We start from the raw sequence: 23,113 nt of genomic DNA, 5'->3' as shown, positions 1-23,113 counted from the left end.
AAAGTTGCCACTGAATACTATGGGTTAATGTGGTATGTTAATGGATCACAATATATATCAAACAGTCATGTATTGTAAATGTAATCATGTATTTATTTACCAATTTATTTACTGATTCCTTAATTATTGCAATTGTTTGGCTATATGTTTTTATTTTTGAAATTTACCAGTGGCTGCTCTATTTTACACCTTGGCTTATACTTGAGTCACTAAGTTTTCCCAGTTCTTAGGTTAAAATTAAGGGGGTTGTCTTATATTCTGGTCAACTTACACTTGAGTATATGTGGTAATTGAACTGACAAGGTATTTTCTTTTTATTTTTCTAAACAGAAAGTGTCACAGGTGATTATGGAAGATCACAGAAGAGTATAGATAAAATCGGAACGTCTGATGCTTTCAAAATCAGATCTAATATTATTATGCCTTTTCAGTTCAAATATGTAATTAGTAATTAAGCTTATATATTAACACTAAATTTAATTGCAATTATATATCCTTTAAATTTAGGCAATATTTTAAAAGTCTCTGCAGTCTTTTATTTATTCAAACGAACAGTGGGTATGATTGATGGCTGCAGATTTGAGGAAAAAATGGAAATTAACTAGTACTTTAAATTGGATTTTCTCTCTTGATCCAGTAAATACAGAGCTCTGAGCATTGATGGTTTTATCACTTGCTGACCAACAAGCAGCACTGGATATAGTGCAGGTTCGCTTATTACTGCCAGCTGAACTTTATAGTCTTCATCATTTTTAGGCTTAAGCAGCATTGCATCACCAGACCTAAGCACTAAGGCTAATTCAGCCCATAAGGCCTACTGTGTATTGGTAGGTGTGACTTCTCTGCTCACTTAATTCACTGAACTTAATTTAGGAAATTTCCTCCCCAAACTTCCCTCAAGAAGAATATTAGAAAAACCACTTGACCTGCTGTTAGACATATTTTAGAGTTTCTGTCTCTGTCCTGACAATGTTTTATTATTTCAATCATATTTATTCCATGGTATTCATGTCATATGAAATCTTCAAATGTACTAGTGGCAATTATTAGAGTATATGATAAGCAGATGCTCAAAAAATGTTTACCAAGTGCCTGTGAGAATTAGATACTGTGAACCCTTATATAGGTTATAATAAGAAAAATGTATCAATTTATTTCTTTGAAGACTGGAATTGTCATTAGGCAGGCTAGAGATTGTGAAAGATGTTAATTAGGTAAAACCTGAGCAAGCAGTGGGTTGAAATCAGAACTAATGCCTATAAGAAGGTTCAGACATCATCAGTACTTTAAAAAACTTAATTGACTTAATTTATTATTGGGTTGAAACATATGAAATTACTATTCACCTAGTTTGAAGCCAAAAACGACAATTTTAGGAGCCTGGAAAATGGCTTAGTGGCTTAAATCTATTTTCTGGCAAGGGGACTATACGTTTTAACCCCTTTGGTAGAATGCATTAAGTTGATCATGAGTGTCCTACTGTCTAAAGATGCCAAGTGAGGAAAATCAGTGGCAATTTAAATGCTTTATCCCAAATGTTACCACTTAGTATAATATAAGGAATAACCATGAATGATCTCCTCTTATTCCTCCTCCTGCTCTTACTCTTCCTTCTCGTCTTTCTTCTCCTTTTCCTCCTCATTTTTCTTCTCCTTCCCACCCTTCCTCCTCTTCTTTCTCCATTCTTTCCCTCTTCCTCCTCCCCCTCTTCTTCTTCCCCCTCCTCTTCCTCTCCCTCCTCTTCCTCCCCCTCCTCTTCCTCCCCCTCCTCTTCCTCCCCCTCCTCTTCCTCCCCCTCCTCCCCCTTCTTCTTCCTCCCCTCCCCCTCCTCCTCCTCTTCCCCCTTTTCTTCCTCTTCCTCTTCCCCCTCTTCTTCCTCCCCCTCCTCCTTCCCCATCTCCCCCTTTTCCTCCCCTCCTTCCCCTCTTCCTCCTCCCCCTCCTCCTCCCCTTCCTTCTCCCCCTCTTCCTCCTCCCCTTCCTCCTCTCCTCCTCCCCTCCCCTTCCTCCTCCTCTTCCCCCCACTTCTCCTCCTCCCCCTCCTTCTCCTCCTCCCCCTCCTTCTCCTTCCCCTCCCCCACTCTTCCTCCTCCCCCCACTCCTCCTTCTCCCTCCTCCCTCTACTCTTCCTCCTCCCCCTCCTCCTCTCTTCTTCCTCTTCCTCCTCCTCCTTCTTCTCCTCCACTTCCTCCTCCTCCTCCTCCTCTTCTTCTTCTTCTTTTATTTAAACAACTTTATTACATACATGATTGTGTTTGGGTTTCAGTCATGTAAAGAACACCACCCATCACCAGTACAACATTCCCATCATCAGTGTTCCAAATCTCCCTCCTCCCCACCCAACCCCCGCCTGTATGCTAGACAGGCTTTCTATTTCCCTTGAACATTCTCGTTATTAGTGTAGTTCAAAACGTAGTTATTTCTCTAACTAAACTCATCCCTGTTTGCGGTGAGCTTCATGAGGTGAGCTGTTACTTCCAGTTCTTTTCCTTTCGTGTCTGAAAGTTGTTATTGCAAGAATGTCTTTCATTTTTCTTAAAACCCATAGATGAATGAGACCATTCTGCCTCTTTTTCTCTCTCTCTGATTTATTTCACTCAGCATAATAGATTCCATGTACATCCATGTATAGGAAAATTTCATGACTTCATCTCTCCTGACAGCTGCATAATATTCCATTGTGTATATGTACCACAGTTTCTTTAGCCATTCATCTGTTGAAGGGTATCTTGGCTGTTTCCAGAGTCTTGCTATGGTAAATAGTGCTGCAATGAATGTAGGTGTAAGGAAGGGATTTTTGTATTGTGTTTTTGTGTTCCTAGGGTATATTCCTAGGAGTGGTATAGCTGGGTCATATGGGAGTTCAATTTCCAGTTTTTGGAGGAATCTCCATATTGCTTTCCATAAAGGTTGAACTAGATGGCATTCCCACCAGCAGTGGATAAGAGTTCCTTTCTCTCCACATCCCTGCCAACACTGCTTGTTCTCATTCTTTGTGATGTGTGTCAATTTCTGGGGTGTGAGGTGGTACCTCAGAGTTGTTTTGATTTGCATCTCCCTGATGATCAGTGATGGGGAGCATTTTTTCATGTGTCTTTTGGCCATTTGTATTTCTTCTTTATCAAAGTGTCTGTCCATTTCTTTTCCCCATTTTTTGATGGGATTAGATTTTTTTTCTTGTAAAGTTCTGTCAGTGCCTTGTATATTTTGGAGATTAGCCCCTTGTCTGATGGGTATTGGGTGAATAGTTTCTCCCACTCAGTGAGTGGCTCTTGTATCCTGGGCGCTATTTCTTTTGAGGTGCAGAAGCTTCTCAGTTAAATATATTCCCATCTGTTAATCTCTGCTTTCACTTGCTTAGAGAGTGCAGTTTCCTCCTTGAAGATTCCTGTAGTCTCAATGTCCTGGAGTGTTTTGCCTATGTGTTGTTCTATATATCTTATGGTTTTGGGTCTGATATCGAGGTCTTTGATCCATTTGGATTTTACCCTCGTGCATGATGTTAGCTGGGGGTCTAAGTTTAATGTTTTGCAAGTGGCTAGCCAGTTGTGCCAACACCACTTGTTGAAGAGGCTTTTCCTGCTCCATTTAGGATTTCCTGCTCCTTTATAAAGAATTAGGTGATTGTATGTCTGGGGAACATTCTCTGAGTATTCAAGCCTATTCCACTGATCTGAGGGCCTGTCCTTATTCCAATACAATGCTGTTTTGATAACTATTGCTTTGTAGTAAAGTTTAAAGATGGGGAAAGTAATTCCTCCCATATTCTTTTTCCCAATAATTGCTTTAGCTATTCTAGGGTGTTTATTGTTCCAAATGAATTTCAAAAGTGCCTGATCCACTTCTTTGAAGAATGTCATGGGTATCTTTAGAGGGATAGCATTAAATCTGTATAATGCCTTGGGGAGTATTGCCATTTTGATGATGTTAATCCTGCCAATCCATGAGCAGGGTATGTGTTTTCATTTCCGCGTGTCCTCTCTTATTTCTTGGAGCAGAGTTTTATAGTTTTCTTTGTATAGGTCCTTCACATTTTTCGTCAAGTTGATTCCAAGATATTTGAGTTTGTGTGGCACTATTGTGAATGGGGTTGTTTTCTTAATGTCTATTTCTTCCTTATTACTATTGGTGTATAGAAAGGCCTTCTTCTTCTTCTTCCTCCTCCTCCTCTTCCACACAGTAATACTCAGGGCCTCAGAGTCTATGCTCTGGGATTACTCTTAGCAGATAATATGAGATATCAGAATTGAACCCAGATCGATTACCTGCTCTCTTTTCTCTCTGGCCCCCTGGTAATTAAGTCACTTTTTTACTTTTCAAGTAAAGATAAATTATGAGATGTACAGTTCCAATTGGTTTTAACTTTCTTTAATCTATTGCCCACTTTATTATAAATTCAGTAGGAGCTATTAGTATGCAGCCACTTTTACCTTTATTTCTGGACCGATGTTATTTTTGTCCATATATTGTAATTTGTCTAATTTATAAGGACTAAATATATCTAGAGAAGAAAAGAAAGAAAAACAGTGAAAACAGATATTGTGAAGATGTTATACACATAAATATAAATTATACAGACGCTGTATTTTTGTGTAACTGTGCTAAAACAAATCTTAAAGAATATTGCTTTTGAGATATTTCTAATTTTAATAATGAAATACTAGAAAATTTATTGTTTGAGAATATTTTATGTTTGGCAGATTTTGTTCACAGTGTTTTCCTGCCTTAAAACTTAATGTTGATTTTTGTATTTTGCTAGTCTTTAATGTGTGCCCACATATTTGTGTCCAGGAATCAGATCAGAACTGGGCCTTACTATTTGCAAACTAAGCATCTACCACTGAGCAATGTCCCAGGCCCCTGATTGTTTCTTAATATAGGAAATACATGTGTTAAAATTAATGTAATTCACTGATTTGACTTTAGAAATAAAAATAAATTTTGAGTTCTTTTTACTATCTTATCAAAATTTTTATGATTATAAGAGAAATGATAGATGTACTAAAAAACCAAAATGAGTGTGTATGGGATGTGTCATACAAGAGAAAATTCCTGCCAATATAATGCTAACAGAATGGTCCATGGATGAAAAGTTTTCCATGTCATCATAAGAAGAATTGTAACACTTTAACCTGTTAATATAACTTGTTTGTCATATATATTATGCATTTAGTATATATGATATAGCTGTTTAATAGCCTATTTCATCAAAACTTTAATAGTATGAAGAAGAAAATGCTTTTAACAGGAAAAGCACTACTTTGGATGGAAAAAGGTCTAAAGAGAAAAGACAAAAATTGGCATTTCTCTAAAACTGAACACAATTAAAATAAATGAAAAACTATATTCAATCACTTTCATGCAAGAGAAATGTAATTAAAGCAAGGATAATTTTTTTACTTAAATATTTGCAAATATTAAAATTTTTTCTCATAAAACAGCCATTGCAGGCAGTGTGAATTGAGATCACACTTGCAGCTAGTCTGCTCAATATCCAACAAAACAAAACAGAGTGCCCCCAGCCATTTTACTTATAATATTTATTCAGCAGGCTAGGAAGGAAACTATATAAGGATGATCTTTGCAAACTGTCCAGTTCAATAAAAAGCCATTAAAAAAAAACTACAATCAACTTCAGTGTTCAATCATACTGTGACATATTATGTTACTGTTGGTTAATGGTGTGTGTATATGGTGTTGGAAATATAAAAGGAAAAGCTATAGATGATGTATATAAAAATTATGTGCAGTAGGTTAAGAAGTAAAGGTATGTTAAATAACAGTCATGAATATTATCCTACTTATAAAATCTTTAAAAGTTAGAGTTAAATTTTTCTTCTTTACATAGAACTTTTCAGAACATGAAACTTTTTAACAGTTATTGTGGAAGGGCAGAATTAAAAAGATAAGATCTGGCATAGAGGGCATCTTTAATATGCATTTTAGTTTTTTGTCTTGTCATATTTTTGATACCTATCTCACATTAAGACTTATTCTGTCAGGCCAACATACCCTGTGGAAGAATTAGAAGAAGAAACAGTTCCAGAAGATGATGCAGAATTGACATTAAATAAAGTAGATGAAGAATTTGTGGTATGTAAGTTGCTGAACATTTCATCTTTTCACATTTGTATTTCTTTATCTGAAATTTTCTTCCTTTCTCATTTGGATTTTTTTCTTAAATTTTCTTTGATTTCATTTTTATGAAACATTTTATTTTATTGTTTTAATAGAAGAAAAGTTTTTATTTTTGTTTTTGTGCTTTTGGGGCCAAACCTTGTCATGCTCAGGGCATACTCAGACTATTTCTAGTGGGACTCAGAGGACCACATGGGTGCTGCATTCAATGCAATTACCCATTGTACTATTAATTTTGCAGATTATATGCCACAAAAGATGTTAATTATTCTTTAATAGCAAACAATGAAAATACCCATTAAACAAATAATATTTAACTAGTAAAATATTATGTAGTCATTAAAAATTGTGTACAAAAACCTTACTGACATAAGACTGCTAATTTATACGGTGCTTTATGAGTAAACTCACTTAACTCAAAAGTGAGAAAATAAAATAGGACTATGTTAATGAGTTCTAAGTAGAGAAAAGGATTATTGTTGATTATTTTGTGCTGCTTTATACTTTCTAATTTCTAAAGTTTATTATTAGAATAAGCATTTAAGTCACATACATATAAAGATAGTTTTTTTTGTTTGGTTTTTGGGTCACACCCAGCAGCACTCAGGGGTTACTTCTGGCTCTACACTCAGAAATCACTCCTGGCAGGCTTGGAGGACCATATGAGATGGCAGAATTCGAACCACCGTCCTGCATTGCAAGGCAAACACCCTACCTCCATGCTATATCTCTGGTCCCAACATAACTTATTTATGGAAGGAAATAATTGACTTAAAAGCAATTTAAAAGATGCCATTTTCTCTGTATCACTTAGGCCAATGGAATTTTCTTTCATATTTCTTCAATGTTTGATGTGCCTATGCAAAAAAAAAAAAAAAAGAGCTATACTTGTGCCTCCCTCCCTTTTCTTTTCTTTTAATTTTACTTATATTTTAGATAGGGGCTCCCATCTTTTCCATAGAACTTGAATCATTTTGTTCTGTCTCATATTTCTTTGTCTTCCTACAAATTGAGAAAAGAAACAAAAACGTGGATTGAGCCAGGGGCCAAGCAGTCTCAGGAATGTTGAGTGGAAAAAAAAAAACGATCAGATCTAAATACCCAACGATGATAGAATCAAGAGACCCAAACTAAAACAAGCTAAACACAAAATGGACCTGTTACACTAGTAGTCCAGGGGAAAAGAGGTAGAGGTATGGGATGCATCAGGGAACTATGGTGGTAGAAATGGCCCTAATTCACTGTTACTAAATGCTTGACATACAACTGTGAAAGACTTGTAATTTAGAATGGTCTCAGTAAAAGTGTTTAATAAAAAAGATGCCATTTTAATAGGATAAATTAAAAAGTTATGGTAAACATATTTCTTTATATGGCATATATATTTTTTATATGGCCATAGGGATGTGGTGCTGTAGGCATGAGGTCTAAGTTTTGAATTCAGTATTGCTCCGTGGACCCAGTGTGATCAAGTGACACCACTATTTGTGATCTCTGGAATTAAACAAAGTGAAACCCTTGGTGTACTTCAGCAGTGATAAAGGAAAGAAGGGAGGGAAACCTCTATACTTATCTGGATGTTTCTACTGATAAGCTGTTATTTAGCACACTAAGTGACACCCTGATGGTGCAAGCTTGTACGTAGTTCTGAGACTGGAAGGACTGAGAGAAAAACTTGTGACTAGGACTCTTAAGAGAGTAGGAAGATAAAATACGATTAATTAGGAAGATATATCACATCTAAATCATTTGGGTAATTGTAAGGAGTTTAGACTTAGTGTGACAGATCTTTCCATTCTAGCTCAGAAAGTTTTAAATCCCCAAATTTTTATTTTTTAGTCAAGTATTAGTTTTGTAGTAGTTCACTTAGTTTAGTAAAGTATTTCCCTGATGATGCTCTTTAAGTAACTCAGTTAATTTATTTAGAGAGAGCTGTACATCAATATTTAGTATCAAAGACATGGCTCAAAACTGCCAATATATATAAATCTACCAGAGAAAATGGAGGAAAGAAACTATGTTTATTCTTTGTATCTTCACTTTATTGTGTGGTGCTCTTATCCGTATCTTATGTGTTCATTAAATATTTAAAACCATAAAGGCATCTGTCAAAACACAAAGTTGCTGTGCAACTTCCAAAATTAGTCCTATTTTTCTGAGACCCCTTGAGAGTTCAAAGCAGCATTACACAATATGTAACCAGAGGAATAAACTAGAAAACAATTTCTTCACACCTAATTTTCTAATTGTGAGATGAAGACTTTCTACTAATACGACCAAACTGAAAACTTTCCCACAAAGGGTTGCCTCTGTGGTTGTTAGTTCCCTTATGTCTTCTATTAATAATTTTCTTTCCCTTTATTTTTATTTCTTTCATCATATTGCTCTAATAATCTATAATTTCTCCTATTGTTCTTGTAAGTAGTAAAGTTAGGTCTCAAAGACTGTTGAGTTATGGAACATTTCTTTTTTCTGTTGCCAGTCTCTGGGCTGATGCAGAGATAGTAGGCATTTCTCACAGTCAAGTTCTATAGTAATCATCTATCAGGTAGAAAGAAACCTTCAGTTTGAGTATGAACAAATCGAAACAACGTATTAATAAATGTAAGTAAAAGTTTACTGATTATAACACTGAATATTCTTAATGTGCTGTGTATAATCATATCCCTAGTCATTATAAAAGTTAAAATCATGGTTAGCAAAGAAATAAGAATGTCTTCACATTACCAAGTTAGAAATGTCTCAATATCCAAAAAAAAAGGGGGGGGGGCGGAAGGTGGCGCTAGAGGTAAGGTGTCTGCCTTGCAAGCACTAGCGTAGGGCGGACAACAGTTCGATCCCCCCCCTCCGCGTCCCATATGGTCCCCCCAAGCCAGGGGCAATTTCTGAGCGCATAGCCATGAGTAACCCCTGAGCGTCAAATGGGTGTGGCCCAAAAACCAAAAAAAAAAAAAAAGAAATGTCTCAATATTTTCTTTTTATGACTTTAACCATGCTGAGAAGCAAATTTGGGGTCTCCTAATATGCAAGGCAAATGTTCTGTCACTGAATTAGAGCCTTCCTTACTTTATTTTTACTTTATATGTATATATTTTTTACCATTACTGATTGTTTTCATTGGTGTATTTTTGTTCATAATGAAGTTTAAAGTAGTGTATCTCAAACTATTTTAATAATATGATTTACAGTAAGTAATGGGTATTTGGGGTTTATATTAGTATGTCATTTTCTGAAAGAAACAGCTGTAGTCTCCCAAATCTATCTGGTGACAATTAATAATGATTCCAGTGGTTGGGGAAATGTCTTACAATTCTGAGTAGACATAATGCCTGCTTTGCATGAGGGAGACCAAAGTTTGATCTATGACACCACATGGTTCTCTGACTATCACTGTCTGCAACTTCTAAGCATCTCTGATGTGGTCCAAAAACCAAAGAAATAGAAAGTAGTAGTTTGTCAAAAAATACCTGAAGAAATTTTTTGAGAACATTGGCCAGGTTTATAGCTCAAAGCACCTGAATGTACTCTTTGAATGCAGGAGCGATGAATTCAGTTCTTGGGATGTATATATGTTTCCCTAAAATACATAGAAAGCAGTCCTTGAGCATGACACTGGATATAACCTTACCAAGCACTGTTGTATATGGCCCTCAAAATAAGCATTTTCCTTAAGGAAATAGAGAATATGATTTTTATATTCATAAATATATGTATGTTTAAGTTACAGCCTAGTATGTTCCAAATGTACTTGAGAATAATGTGTATTCATTTTTGGGGGGAATGTTTTTTTGTATTCAGTTTTTGAGAGTCCTGTATATGTCCATTAATCCCAGTTCTTCTAGCTTCTTTTTTCAGGGCTTTTATATCTTTACTGATATTCTGTCTGGTTGAACTGTCTAGTGGTGAAAGTGCAGATTTGAGGTTCTGCTATATTTTTTTTGGTTCTGCTATATTTTACTATATTTTTTGTCAAATGTGTTTAAGTTTGTGAACAGAAAATTTATAAACTTGGTGGATTCCTTATTTTATACATGTAAATTGATAAGAGTACTTATTGATCTTTTATTATTCCCTTAACCAGTAGGTAGTTTTCATTTCTGTTTCTAATTATTTTCTTTAGATTGAATGCTATTTGGTCTGGTATAAGTATTGGCCATACCACCTTTTTTGTTGGTTCATTTTTGGGCTACCCCTTGTGATGCTCAAGGCTCATTCCTGGCACTGCAGGCAGAAATTACCTCTGGTGGTACTCAGGTGGATTCAGGAATAGAACCCATGTCTGCCACATACAGGAGAATATGATTTTACCCTACTTACTGTCCTATCATTCCAGCTTCACTTTTTGGTTTTGTCGTTAAGGCTTTGTATATATATATTTTTTCTTTATATATGAATTTATTTTTATTGCGATTCTTGCTCAACAGTATATTTTTAATTTATGTTAATGTGGTATATTAAATATAATTCATTAGTTCTTTTTTAACATAATTTTTATTTTGATCGGCTTAGTATATATTTTTATGTCATTCTTAAATGATAATTTTACATATCATCTGACTTGTATTTCTTAGATATATTATCTAATTGTTGTATTTGAGAGTTTACTACTAAATTAAATAGAAATAGTGATCATGAATGATATGGTAATTTTCCTGATTTTATAGAAAAGGCTTTGTTTTTTTACTTTGAGTTTCTGAGTTTGTGGTGTATAAACTTTATTATCCAGAAATATATTCCTTCATCCTATATTTTTTATAAAGTGGTACTGAGTATTATACATGCTTCACAGTTATGGTAATCATATTTTTTTCTCTTATTGATAACAATATTATATTGAGTAGCATATGCTGAATCACATTTGTTTGTACCTGGAATAAATCTCACTGTGTCTTGATGTATTATTCTTTTGGTACACTGTTGCTATTGATTTGCTAGTATCGAACTAAAATTTTTTATGTCTGTTCATCAGAGACATTTTTAGTTTTCATTTTTATGTTATTCCTTGTTTCATTTTGTATGTAAGTTATGTTGGTCTGAAAATGTGTTTGGAAATATTTTTCCTTGATTTTTTGAAAAGGTTGAAAAGTTCATTTCTCTGGTAACGGCATCTGACTTTGGGGGTGGGGTGATTGATGTTTTAATTTCCATATTCAAAATTGGTTGACTCAACTTTTTGGGGTTTCATTTCTCCCATTCTTTGGTTGTATTTTATTTTTTTAGGTTATGCTTTCTATAAAACTATTCATTTCTTTTAGGTTGTCACTTTTTTAGAAGAATTTTCCAGGAAAGCCTTCTTTAATCTTGTGTGGTCTGTAATTTCTTCTCATTTCTGATTCTATTTATTCAGATGGTTTGCTTTTAGTATAATGACATTAATTTTATTCATCTTTTTAAAAAAATCTCTGATCCACGGTTTTATTTATCTTTTGTTTTTAAAATATCTATTCACTTATTTTCACTCAGATTTTTATTTTCTTACAATGATTTTTATTGTCTATAAGTGCTTTTTAGCTATAACTTTGAATTGTTCTTGTGTCTTTTATGAGGCTTGATTCATTATTAATTTTTCTTTACATAGTTTTTCTTATATCCTATATAAGAGTCTTTTAGATTCTAATAAGAATCCTACAGATTCTGATCATTTATTTTCATTGTCTCCAGATTTATTAAGCTTTCATTATTTATTTGTTGTTTCAAGTGGTTGCTGAGAAGCATGTTGTTTAGTCTCTACATGTGTGAGGTTTTTCTGGTTTACATCCCCTATTAAATGTTATAATACAATTAGGTTTCAAGCATACAGTGTTCTAACACCACACCCACCACCTAGCATTCCATTATCAGTGTTTCAATTTCTCCTACCACCCTCCCACACAGAATTCACTTTGGTAAACTCTTAAAATGTTATAGTTTGGGTAACATGGTTATAGCAGTAATTAAAGTTTATAAGTTCCCTTACCTCATCACCACCAAAATGACCAATATTCTCCACCAATGCTCTTATATAACATCCAGTCCTTCCTCACTTTTCCTCCCTACCCAATCTCTTACTTACTTGACATTTTTTTTTTTGATTTTTGGGCCACACCCGGTAATGCTCAGGGGTTACTCCTGGCTATGTGCTCAGAAGTTGCTCCTGGCTTGGGGGACCATATGGGACACCGGGGGATCGAACCGCAGTCCGTCCAAGGCTAGTGCAGGCAAGGCAGGCACCTTACCTTTAGCGCCACCGCCCGGCCCCTACTTGACATTTTCAATCCTATAATCTAGGTCCAAGTTTTTACCTTCTTTGGTGCCTTTGTTCCCTTGTCTTATTTCTCTGATTATCACAGATCAGATCATATAGTTATTTATTGCTTAATTAACACAACACTTCAGTTCCATTAAAGTGTCAGTGATATAATATCATTGTGTATAATATGTCATTGTGTGTATGTGTATATAAATAGATATCTATATACTGAAATTTTTTATCCAAATATCTTTCTTTGGAATTTGGTTTGTTTCCATATCCTGGCTACTATACTAAGCACTTTGATGAATATAGGAATGCATATTTCTTTTCAAGTTAATATTTTTTTGTGTTTGGAAGTAGATGATTATGATAGAATTGCTGTATCATATGGAACTCTATTCTTTTTTGAAAAATCTTTATACTGTTTTCCATAGAGGCTGGACCTGACATTCCTACCAATAGTAAAGAAACATTCCTTTTTTTTTTTTTTTTTTTTGGGCCACACCCGGCGGTGCTCAGAGGATACCCCTGGCTGTCTGCTCAGAAATAGCTCCTGGCAGGCACGGGGACTATATGGGACACCGGGATTCGAACCAACCACCTTTGGTCCTGGATCGGCTGCTTGCAAGGCAAATGCCACTGTGCTATCTCTCCAGGCCCGAAACATTCCTTTTTTCATCACAGTGATTATTTCCAGTTTTTTTTTTTTTGATACATACCATTCTCTCCCCCTTTCCAAGAGTGATGCCTGAGCACAGAGCCAGGAATAAGCCATAAGCATTGACATGTGTCCCCCCCAAACCAAATATATACCATTCTCACCCTATGATTGTAAAATAACAATACTGTATCGACAAGTGGTGAGACTGCCCCAGGCATCGTGTTTGTAACACCTTGGGGGAATGGTTCTGATGGGTAGTGATGGAGAAATAATACCAAGCCAGTATGGAAAGGATTCGTTGTAGTCAGTGTGCTTTTTGCTTTATAGCCTCTCTGCCATGTGCTCCCATTGGGCCTGCCCAAACTAGAATGGCGCTCTCTCTCTTCTCCAGAACCAAATTCACCAGGGTAGGGGAAGGTCCTATAATGCAGGTGTGTTTCTACATATCAAAAGAAGAGGTTACTGGGAAGAGGAAGTTGTGAGAACACCTTTGTTTGGGTTGATAGCTGGGTATTTTCTTATATAAGCAGAATTGTTACTAAAAAACTTGAGAGACTGATATATAATGAGCATAAGTACAAAATTCCTCAATAGAATCCTAGCAAACTAAACTAACTAAATCAGAAGGATCATGCACCATGATCAATATATTTCAGGGATGTAAATATGGTTAAATGTATACAAAACAATATACTACACCATGTCAACAAAACGAAAGACAGAAATCATATGATATTAACTCCTGCAGAGAAAGCTTTTGACAGAATTTCAGTATTCATTCATAATAACTCAACAAAATTGCAACAGATAGAATGCTTCTATTCAAAGATAGCAACAGCATTTTACAACAAACCCACAGTAAACATCATATTCAAAGCAAAATAATAGTGTTTTCCTTAAGAGATTATCATTAAGCAAAGGATGACCACTTTATTAAATATTATAGTCTTAAAAGTTCTTGCTGCTAAATTAAACAAACAAAAAAAGAAATCAAAGGGATCCAAATAGGAAAAACAGTTAAATCATCTCTATTTTCAAATGATATGTTCAAATACATTGAATACTCTAAGATTCCTATAAAAATCTTAGTGGGCCTGGGAGAGAGTACAGTGTTTAGAGGACCGGGATTCAGTTCTTGGCACCACATGTCACAACTCCCTAGAACAACAGGGTTACCCTAAAAACCTCTAGCACTGCCAGGCTTAGGTAAGAGCTGAAATGGATGAATTCAAGTATTGAATTTCTTCCGTTTGACTGAGAAACTCCATGGGGAACCCAGGGTCTCCTGAGCTCTATAGCACCCCCGAAAATAAAACTCAGAGATAATAAACTAATACAGCAAAGTGCAAGCTACAAAAGCAATATACAAAATAATTAACATCCAGAAATTTCTATATGCAAATAAAGAACAGAGAAAGAAATCAAGTGGGCTATTCTATTTAAAATAGTGCCCAAATGCCGAGGAATCAAATAACAAAATATGTGGAAGACTTATATTGGAAATTATAAGTCACTATTTGAAAAAATTGAAGAGGACATCAGGAAATGAGGAAATATTTCTTGTTCAGGGGGAAAGTAAGAGAGTAAGATTAGAATGACGCTAAATGAAAACATTACTGGTAAGGCATGCCAAGAGATGAGCCTAGGTTCTAATGAAAGATAATCTAAATTTCCTACTCTTTCTTACTCTTTTTTTTTTTTTTGCTACTTCACATTTCTGAATCTAATGCAAAGCTCTAGCCTATTACCCATCCCTAGATGTAAAAGATGTAAAAGAATGTTTTACTTTACTTTAGAAATTCTTCTAAAGTAGACCTTTCTTCTGTTTCAGAAACTTTCTTGCTTCCCTCTTCCTCATCTTAAACAAAATTTTTTTCTGAATTCAGCCATTATGTCTCTTTTAAATTTTGGATGCTTATTGTCAAGAGCCTATGCCAACATTTACAAAAACATTATGCGAATGGATTCAGTTCCATCAAAATTCCAATAATGTTCTTCAAAGCCTTAGAAAACATTTTATTAAATTCATTTTTGAGTCATAAAACTTCCCAAACAGCCAAGGACAGGTATAGAAAAAAGAAATTGTGGTGTTTCATTCTTTACTACTGTAAAGTTATAGTTATCAAAATGGTATGGTACTAGATACTAGACTGAGAGCGATGAAGTAGAATAGAGATCCCAAAAATAAATTTTCAGATTTATGGACTATTTAAACTATGAAAAGGAGCTGGATGGTATGAAGTGGAAAAATATAGTCCTCTTCAAATGGTTTTTGAAAATTTGAATAGTCTCTTGCAAAACTGAAATGAAATCTACAACTCATTTTTTTTTCTGTGCTGAGTTCTAATATAATAGCACTGTGATAAAAATACCTTGCATTTCAGTCTATAAGATTATTGATTCTTGCTTTTTGTATCAGCCGTTTCAATCTATAAGATTATTGATTCTTGTTTGGTGTATCAACATGTGGACACATTTTATAAAGTGCGCACTTAAAAACATGCCTCTGTTATGGCGAAAAGTTCTAAAAATAATTATTAAAACCATTTATTCTCTGGTTTTTAAGAAACGCCTCATTTTCAAAAAATACTGCTTTTCCTTACTCTGTTTAATGATCTAATCATAGTTGTAAGTAAGGTGACAGTTTCTTTTGCCATATTACTGTCAATATTTTTGCTATAATAGTTGTCTAATATATTTTAGTACCTCTAAATTTTATTTTTTTTTTTTGATTTGCATCTCCCTGATGATGAGTGAATGTGGAACACTTTTTTTTTTTTATGTGTCTTTTGGCCATTTGAATTTCTTCTTTGAGGAATTGTCTGCTCATTTCTTCTCCCATTATTTGATGACGATATACAAGTCAGCACCTTGTATATCTTTGTAATTAGCCCCTTATCTGATGGGTATTGGGTGAAAAGCTTCTCCCATTTTGTGGGTCACTTTTGTATCCTTGGCATTATTTCTTTTGAGGTGCAGAAGATTATCAACTTTTTTTTTTTTTGGTCTTTGGGTCACACCCGGCGGTGCTCAGGGGTCACTCCTGGCTGTCTGCTCAGAAATAGCTCCTGGCAGGCACGGGGGACCACATGGGACACCGGGATTCAAACCAATCACCCTTGGTCCTGGATCGGCTGCTTGCAAGGCAAAAATGCCGCTGTGCTATCTCTCCAGGCCCAGTACCTCTAAATTTAAGGTAAAATTGCATTTCATTTGAAAGAGATTTTTAGTATTTCTTACAAAACCAAATTTAATCTTTGTTTCTGTAAAATGCTGTCCATTCAAAGTGATATTCAAATCATATTCAAATATACCCTCTCATGTACCGTATTCTTGGTCAAAAACTCTTCTTTCTGAATGTTAAACATCTCAAGCCATTATCTTTGGTTTTGTATAGTTTCTGTCAGAAAATCCATGTATAATCTGATTGGGGATTCCTTTAGGTATAATATATCTTTTACAAATTATAATATTGTTACTTTTTTAGTTTTTTTTTTTTTTTTTTGTTTTGCTGCTTTTTTTTTTTTTTTTGGTGGTTTTTGGGTCACACCCGGCAGTGCTCAGGGGAAACTCCTGGCTCCATGCTCAGAAATTGCTCCTGGCAGGCACGGGGGACTATATGGGAAGCTGGATTCAAACTGATGACCTTCTGCATGAAAGGCAAATGCCTTACCTCCATGCTATCTCTCCGGCCCACTTTTTTAGTTTTTATATCTTACAGTATATTCTTTAATACCTTATAGTTGTGAGGTATTGTGTCTTAGAACTCTTTGAGCAGGTATTTGGATATTTAGTTTCTTTTTCAAATTATTCAATTTCTCAGCTGTCATTTCTTCAATTAAGATTTTTTCTAGGACACCCACCATACTTTTCAGTTTACTAATTTCATCAACTACTTCTCTGGTTTACCATCAAGCTTCTTTAATTTAGTCTCTAATTTAACTCTTGAGTGTTTTTCTCTTTGATTTGTTTTGAGAGGAGACATACCCAGCAGTGCCTCAGGGAACACTCCTGTAGGACTTTGGGTACTATATATGATATATATGTGGAATGCAGGGTCAATCATCTTATTCACGCTACTATTTCTCAAGCCCTCTCACCTCCAACCCTGGGGTACTAACTGCTTCATCGTTAATGGAAAATTTGTTTCCTCATTGTGTTCAATAAGGTATATTAAGTGTATTGCGTGTTGAGTTGAATGCTGTCTTTTCTTGGCTTTTTATCAGATTAGTCGATATCTTAGGGCAGTGGGATGTAAACCAGATACTGCCATATCTCTGTATACTGACACTTCTGTATCTGTTTAGATGATTGGAGATCAATGATGCCCAGAGGGAAGAATTCAAGGCAGTGGATTGCAGGTAGATTGATGAAGGAACCACAAATTCAAGCCTCCCAAGGAACTATTATACAAGCTGATAGGATGGGGCAAAACTTGAAGCTTTTCTCTCCTCTAAGATAATTCTGCTCTTTGTCACTGCTTTGGATTATCAATCATGCTTGCATTGTAGTCTTAATTTGTTGGCAGCTATCAGATGCATGCAGGAGGAAAAATTATCTAGGAGCTCTTTCTTAGATTAAAGTCATTCTGTTTTGATCACACTCTGTGTTCCAAATAGAGCACTATTTTCCGAATGGTGATACTGAACCCTGGGGGGCCCTTCTGGAAACATTCTGGAGGACAGGTATAGCTTAGATGCTGTTGGGAAGCGTTTTATTTGCTCATGGTAGATTTCAGAGAGTGGAGGAATTGAGAACATTTTTTAAAAGGAATAAGTAAGTCAAATAAAGTTGAGGAACCCAGGAAGGGCACACCATATGTGAACAAGCCCCAGTGATAGCTCCAGGCATGGCTATAATAGCTGTATTTCTTAATCAAGACCAGGTGGAGAGAGGAGCTTCATGTGTCAGGAGGTCACAGGTGGAATTGCAGTCAGTTCCCAACACATTCCACAGTTGGGACCCCTTCAGCTCAAACTCTTTACAGCTCTTGGAAGAGTCTTAACTAAATTGTCAGTCCCCATCCTATACAAAGGAGCCTACTGTCTGGCATCTGTAGTCACTGATAGTATAGATATCTTCATGGAACTTTGTTCTCCACTTGCTGCTCTCCTGAGAAAAGTCTTTCTTATTCCTGGCTGTGCTACCTCTCTTTAGCAGTCACACCAGAGATGTTGCAGTTGTTCCTGTCCTCTCCACTTTGTCCAGCTGCCTCTCCCTAGACAGGCACAGCTCTAGTCATGTGGTCCTTTTTTTTCCTTAAAGTAATTTTTATTGTGACCAAAAGTGAATAACAAATCTTTCACAGTAATATTTGATGTACATAGTGACAGTCAGGCAATCAGGGTCATTCCCACCACCAGGGCTGTCCTCCCTCCCCCCTTCCCACCATGCATCCTATATTTCCCTTCTTTGCCCCCACAGAGTGCTATTGTAGCTGTTTCCCTCTGTGTATAAGTTTATTGTAGATGGGGTATCGATTCTGTTGTTGTTGACTTTGGGTTTGGTGTTTAAGTCTGATTTTTTTTTTTAAATTTCCACTTAATGTTTATATGGCTGTTTGGTCCTGGTACCGTTTGTTTTTATTTTCCCCCTCAATTCATATGTTCCTTTTTGAATTTTTTTTCATTTTGTTGACCATTCAATTAAGGAGTAATGGAAGGAAGAAGAGAGTCTGGCATTGTTTATTTTCCATTTTGTTGGAATCCCTTTATTTTGAAACTATAGATTATAAATTTAAATTCATTTTCAATATACTCGATAGCTTTTAATTCTCCTTCTGAGATCTATTGGTAAAGAAGTTCGTCTTACTAGTGTTCCATCCAGTGTCATTTAACAAGTGTATATTGATTGCCTTTGTAAATAGTACTGATTAGGTTGTTGTAAAAGCATTACATGATTGGCTCTTTTCCCACATGCATTGAATCATTGGCATTTTAATCATTTGCTATGGACCTTTTAAGTAGGCAATCATGAGTGCAAATACAGAATAGAATGTCTTTTCAAAGTTGTGTATCTACATCTATGCTTAAGATTTGAAATATAAACATTTTTTCTACAAATGTACTCCATTGCCCCTTCTCCTAAAAAAATAAGCAACACTTGAGTGTCTATTTTATTTCATCATATCTTCCTAAAATTAAGCTCTCTGAAGATTAACATAGTTCTCATGTATTTAGTGTTTCTTATCTAGAATTTTTAATTTTTTTGTGCTCATTAGTGGTGCTCAGGGACCCATATTTAGTGCTAGGAATCAAATCCATGTTGGCTACTTCCATTGTAAGCACCAGACCCTAGTGTACTATCTCTCCAGCCCCCCCCAATATCATTTTATACAGCTCTACATGGAAACATTCATTCAATAACACACTTGTCTCTCTCCCTCCCTCCCCGTCCCTCCCTCTCCCTCCCTTCCCCTCTTTCTCTCTTCCTTTTCTCTTCTCTCCTTCCTTACCTCCCTCCTTTCTTCCCTCCCTCCCCCCTTCCCTCCCTCCATCCCTCCCTCTTTCCTTCCCTCCCTCCCTCTTTTCCTTTCTCTCTTCTTTCCTCCCTCTCTTCTTTCTTCCCTCCCTCCTTCCACCCTCTCGTCTTTCATCCCTCCATTTTCCTCCCTCTCTTCTTCCCTCCCTCCTTCCCTCCCTCCTTCCTCCCTCTCTTTTCTCCCTCCCTCCTTCCTCCCTCTCTTCTTTTCTCCTTCCCTCCCCTCCCTCCCTTCCTTCCTTTTCTCCCCTCCCCTCCCTTCCCTCTCTCCTTCCTTCCTTCCTTCCTTCCTTCCTTCCTTCCTTCCTTCCTTCCTTCCTTCCTTCCTTCCTTCCTTCCTTCCTTCCTTCCTTCCTTCCTTCCTTCCTTCCTTCCTTCCTTCCTTCCTTCCTTCCTTCCTTTCTTCCTTCCTTCCTTTCTTCCTTCCGTCCTTCCTTCCTTCCGTCCTTCCCTCCCTCCCTCTCTCCCTCCCTCCCTCCTTTATAAGACATAAGATGTAAGGGTCAGTCCCAGTTGACTTTATTATGGATATTCTTGTCAAATTTGTTTCTCCCACTTTTTATCCTGTTATCAGGAGATATTTGAAATGAGAGGGAAGTCTTTGTTTTCTCTTACACTCTCAGAGAATATTGCCAGACTATATTTACTGTTTATTAGAACGAGAATTGACTTTCAGAGGGTTGCTTCTGACAGTTGAACTGAAATCAATATCAGCTTGAAGTCCACCTAAATTTTTCTAGGGAGTTAATATATAAAGGTAAAATCTTGAATAACTTTGTATCTTTAAGTAGCTGTAGGAACCATATACCAGATATTAAATATGAACATATAAGATATAAGGTATAAAAAAGCATTAATGTTGTTGGTCCTTCAAGATGAAAACAATCTGCCTTGTCAACCTCTTTTGTCCAGTTTATTTTTATAGCACAATTATAAGAATTTCCCATTTTATAGTATCTATCAGATATTCCATTGGGACTGTTTTTCTTGTTCTTGTATTTTCTAGTTTTATAGCAATGGTGCCTTTCTCTTTTTTCTTTAATGATATAAAAATTCCCATTTTATTGATTTAGCATGTTTATTATACCGTAGAATAAAAAGGGTCTACCTTTATACTTCCATATATGGTTAAGATCCGTAACAGGACCAGAGAGCTAATACAGAAGGTGAGGACTTTTCACGGATGCAGCCAACCTTGGTTTGATCCTCGACATTGTACTCTCAAGTACTGCCAGGAGTGACCCCTAAACATAGAATCCTGAGTACAGTGGGGGTGAGGTTCCAGGTCCCACTAATCCCATGTGGGGCCTGAGAAATAAAATAGAAGGTGTTGGCACTTAACCTTGCACACTTCCCACCTGGTTCCATCCCCATCATCCCATATGGTCATTTGAGCCCTTGAGCACTGCTATGAGTAACCTTGACTATAGAACCAAGAGTAAGCCCTGTAACCTTAACCCTTTGTCTCCCCATATACAACTGCCTTACCTTTTAGTGATCAACATAGCTCTCTGAGTCTAGCAATTTTGTTGTTTTTACAAGTTAGTTTGCATTTGTTTTTCTGCATATATGTGAAATCATATAACGATTGTATTTGACTTTCTTACTCCATTATGCGTAATCACCTCAAATTTTATTCATTTTTGTCCCTAAAGGCAATATACATTTTTTTTTTTTGGTTTTGGATCACACTGTCAATGCTCAGAGGTTACTCCTGAGTCTGTGCTCTGAACACGCTCCTGGCAGGTTCGGGAGACCATATGGGATATCGGGCATTGAACCCGGGTCTATCCCAGGTGAGCCTTGTACAAGTCAAATGTCCTACTGCTATGCTCTTGCTCCAAGGCACTATACATTATATCTTTTTAAAAAGAAAACTATTTTACTTTAAATAGCATCTTCAGAACTTCAAAAAACAGATGAGCTGTTATTAATAATATGCCCTACTTTATATATAATACTAGATTTTTAAATACTCTTCTGTATTTAGTTTCTACTTGAGCTTAGTGTATATTTTGTATATTAATGTTTAAAATAGCTTTAATAATACTAACTTTTGGCATTTTATTTTCCTAAGGAAGAGGAGACAGACAATGAGGAGAACTTTATTGATCTCAACATTTTAAAGGCCCAGACCTACCGCTTGGTAAGTTTTATGTGATACAAAAAAAACTAACAGATAATCAGTACATTATGCTAGTGGTGAAACAAGTAGAAATTATTGCTATGAATTGTTTTATGTTTCACTTGAAAATTAGCTCTGAAAATATATAAAACATTTCAGTGTATAAATTTCAGTGTATAAAACATTATAATTACAGCAAATATAAAAATCTGAAAGGTCAAGTGGGACAGCTTCCTGTCTGAGCTATGAAAAAAATAGTACTCCTTCTAAAAACTGAAACTAATTAAATTTTATTTTTTGAAGGAAATGTTTTATTTTATTTATTTATTTTTTATTACAATGGCCTACTATTAAATGGTTTGAGTTATATGAAAACTTGAATTTCTTTGAAATATAGTGCATTATTTTAAGTCTGGTATTTAGCCAAGTCATTAGACATTGCTTTATAGGTATCAGACTTTGTTTTGTTCTGTTTTAATTAAGAAATAAATCCCAATATGTAAAAGAACCTATGCAATTTTTACATTTTCTGTATGTATGTTATATGTAATAAAGTTATACCTGCTCATCGCTCAAAAGATTGTATATGTAACATGGTATTCTTTAATTATTTTTCTTAGTAAATTCTATTAAAACTTTGAATCAAATGTTAGGTTTGTGTCTTAAATGAATTTTCAGTTCATATCTTACTTACTGAGCCACTCAACCAGAATGATTTTCTCACTTATTATTATATATAGCCTTACTATTGCCCCAATTTACTAGTCACTATATTATTTTTATACTAATGTGATTTTACCTAAATGGAGATATAAAATAATGTTGTATCTAACTTGCTTGAATGTGTGCATTGGCCTTAATATATTTACCTGTTTACTAGATGTTTTACCTTGGGAAGATTTTTGTCCTTTATCTTTTTATCTATAACATGAGAACGAAATATTACCTTTTCATTTTTTTTGTTTGTTTTTTGGGTCACACCCAGCAGCACTCAGGGGCTACTCCTGGCGCTATGCTCGGAAATCGTCCCTGGCAGGTATGGGGGACCATATGGGATGCCGGGATTCGAACCACTGTCCTTCGCATGAAGGCAAACACCTTACCTCCATGCTATCTCTCTGGCGCCTACCTTTTCATTTTTTAAATTAAAATTTACATATATATAAAGTATACAATAAATACTGGCTAAAACCAAAGCCATATTTTCTCACCATATATCTTGGTGTCCCCTCAAATGGTGAACAAAGAAAGGAGACACCAGGTCCTGTAATTCTGTCCTTGCCTGAATCATCAAGGGGGTGATGGTATTATTATCCAAATGAATATAAGAGAATGGCAGACTGAGTAGACGGTTGGTAACATACAAAGAATCTGAGAACAAATTCATAAGTGACTTAAAGGTAAAGGCCATGATGATCGCAAATAACTCTTTAAACTGAGCGGACCCTTCACATTCTTCAAAATGTACCACAGGAGTC

The 23,113-nt window shown here is 35.7% G+C and overlaps 1 protein-coding gene across 1 annotated transcript in view; it reads left to right on the top strand.

Moving 5' to 3' along the window:
• Nucleotides 1-23,113, top strand: part of IFT57 (intraflagellar transport 57) — an 82,867-nt gene that overhangs the window by 4,659 nt on the left and 55,095 nt on the right. The window contains exons 4-5 of the mRNA XM_049785685.1: nucleotides 6,002-6,092; nucleotides 21,588-21,656. Of these exons, the coding sequence (XP_049641642.1) occupies nucleotides 6,002-6,092; nucleotides 21,588-21,656 (160 nt within the window). The remainder of the gene's footprint in view (nucleotides 1-6,001; nucleotides 6,093-21,587; nucleotides 21,657-23,113) is intronic.

The sequence above is a fragment of the Suncus etruscus genome, chromosome 13 (genome assembly GCF_024139225.1).
Source record: "Suncus etruscus isolate mSunEtr1 chromosome 13, mSunEtr1.pri.cur, whole genome shotgun sequence".
NCBI classification, from domain to species: Eukaryota; Metazoa; Chordata; class Mammalia; order Eulipotyphla; family Soricidae; genus Suncus; species Suncus etruscus.
This window is presented reverse-complemented; position numbering and strand designations above follow the sequence as displayed.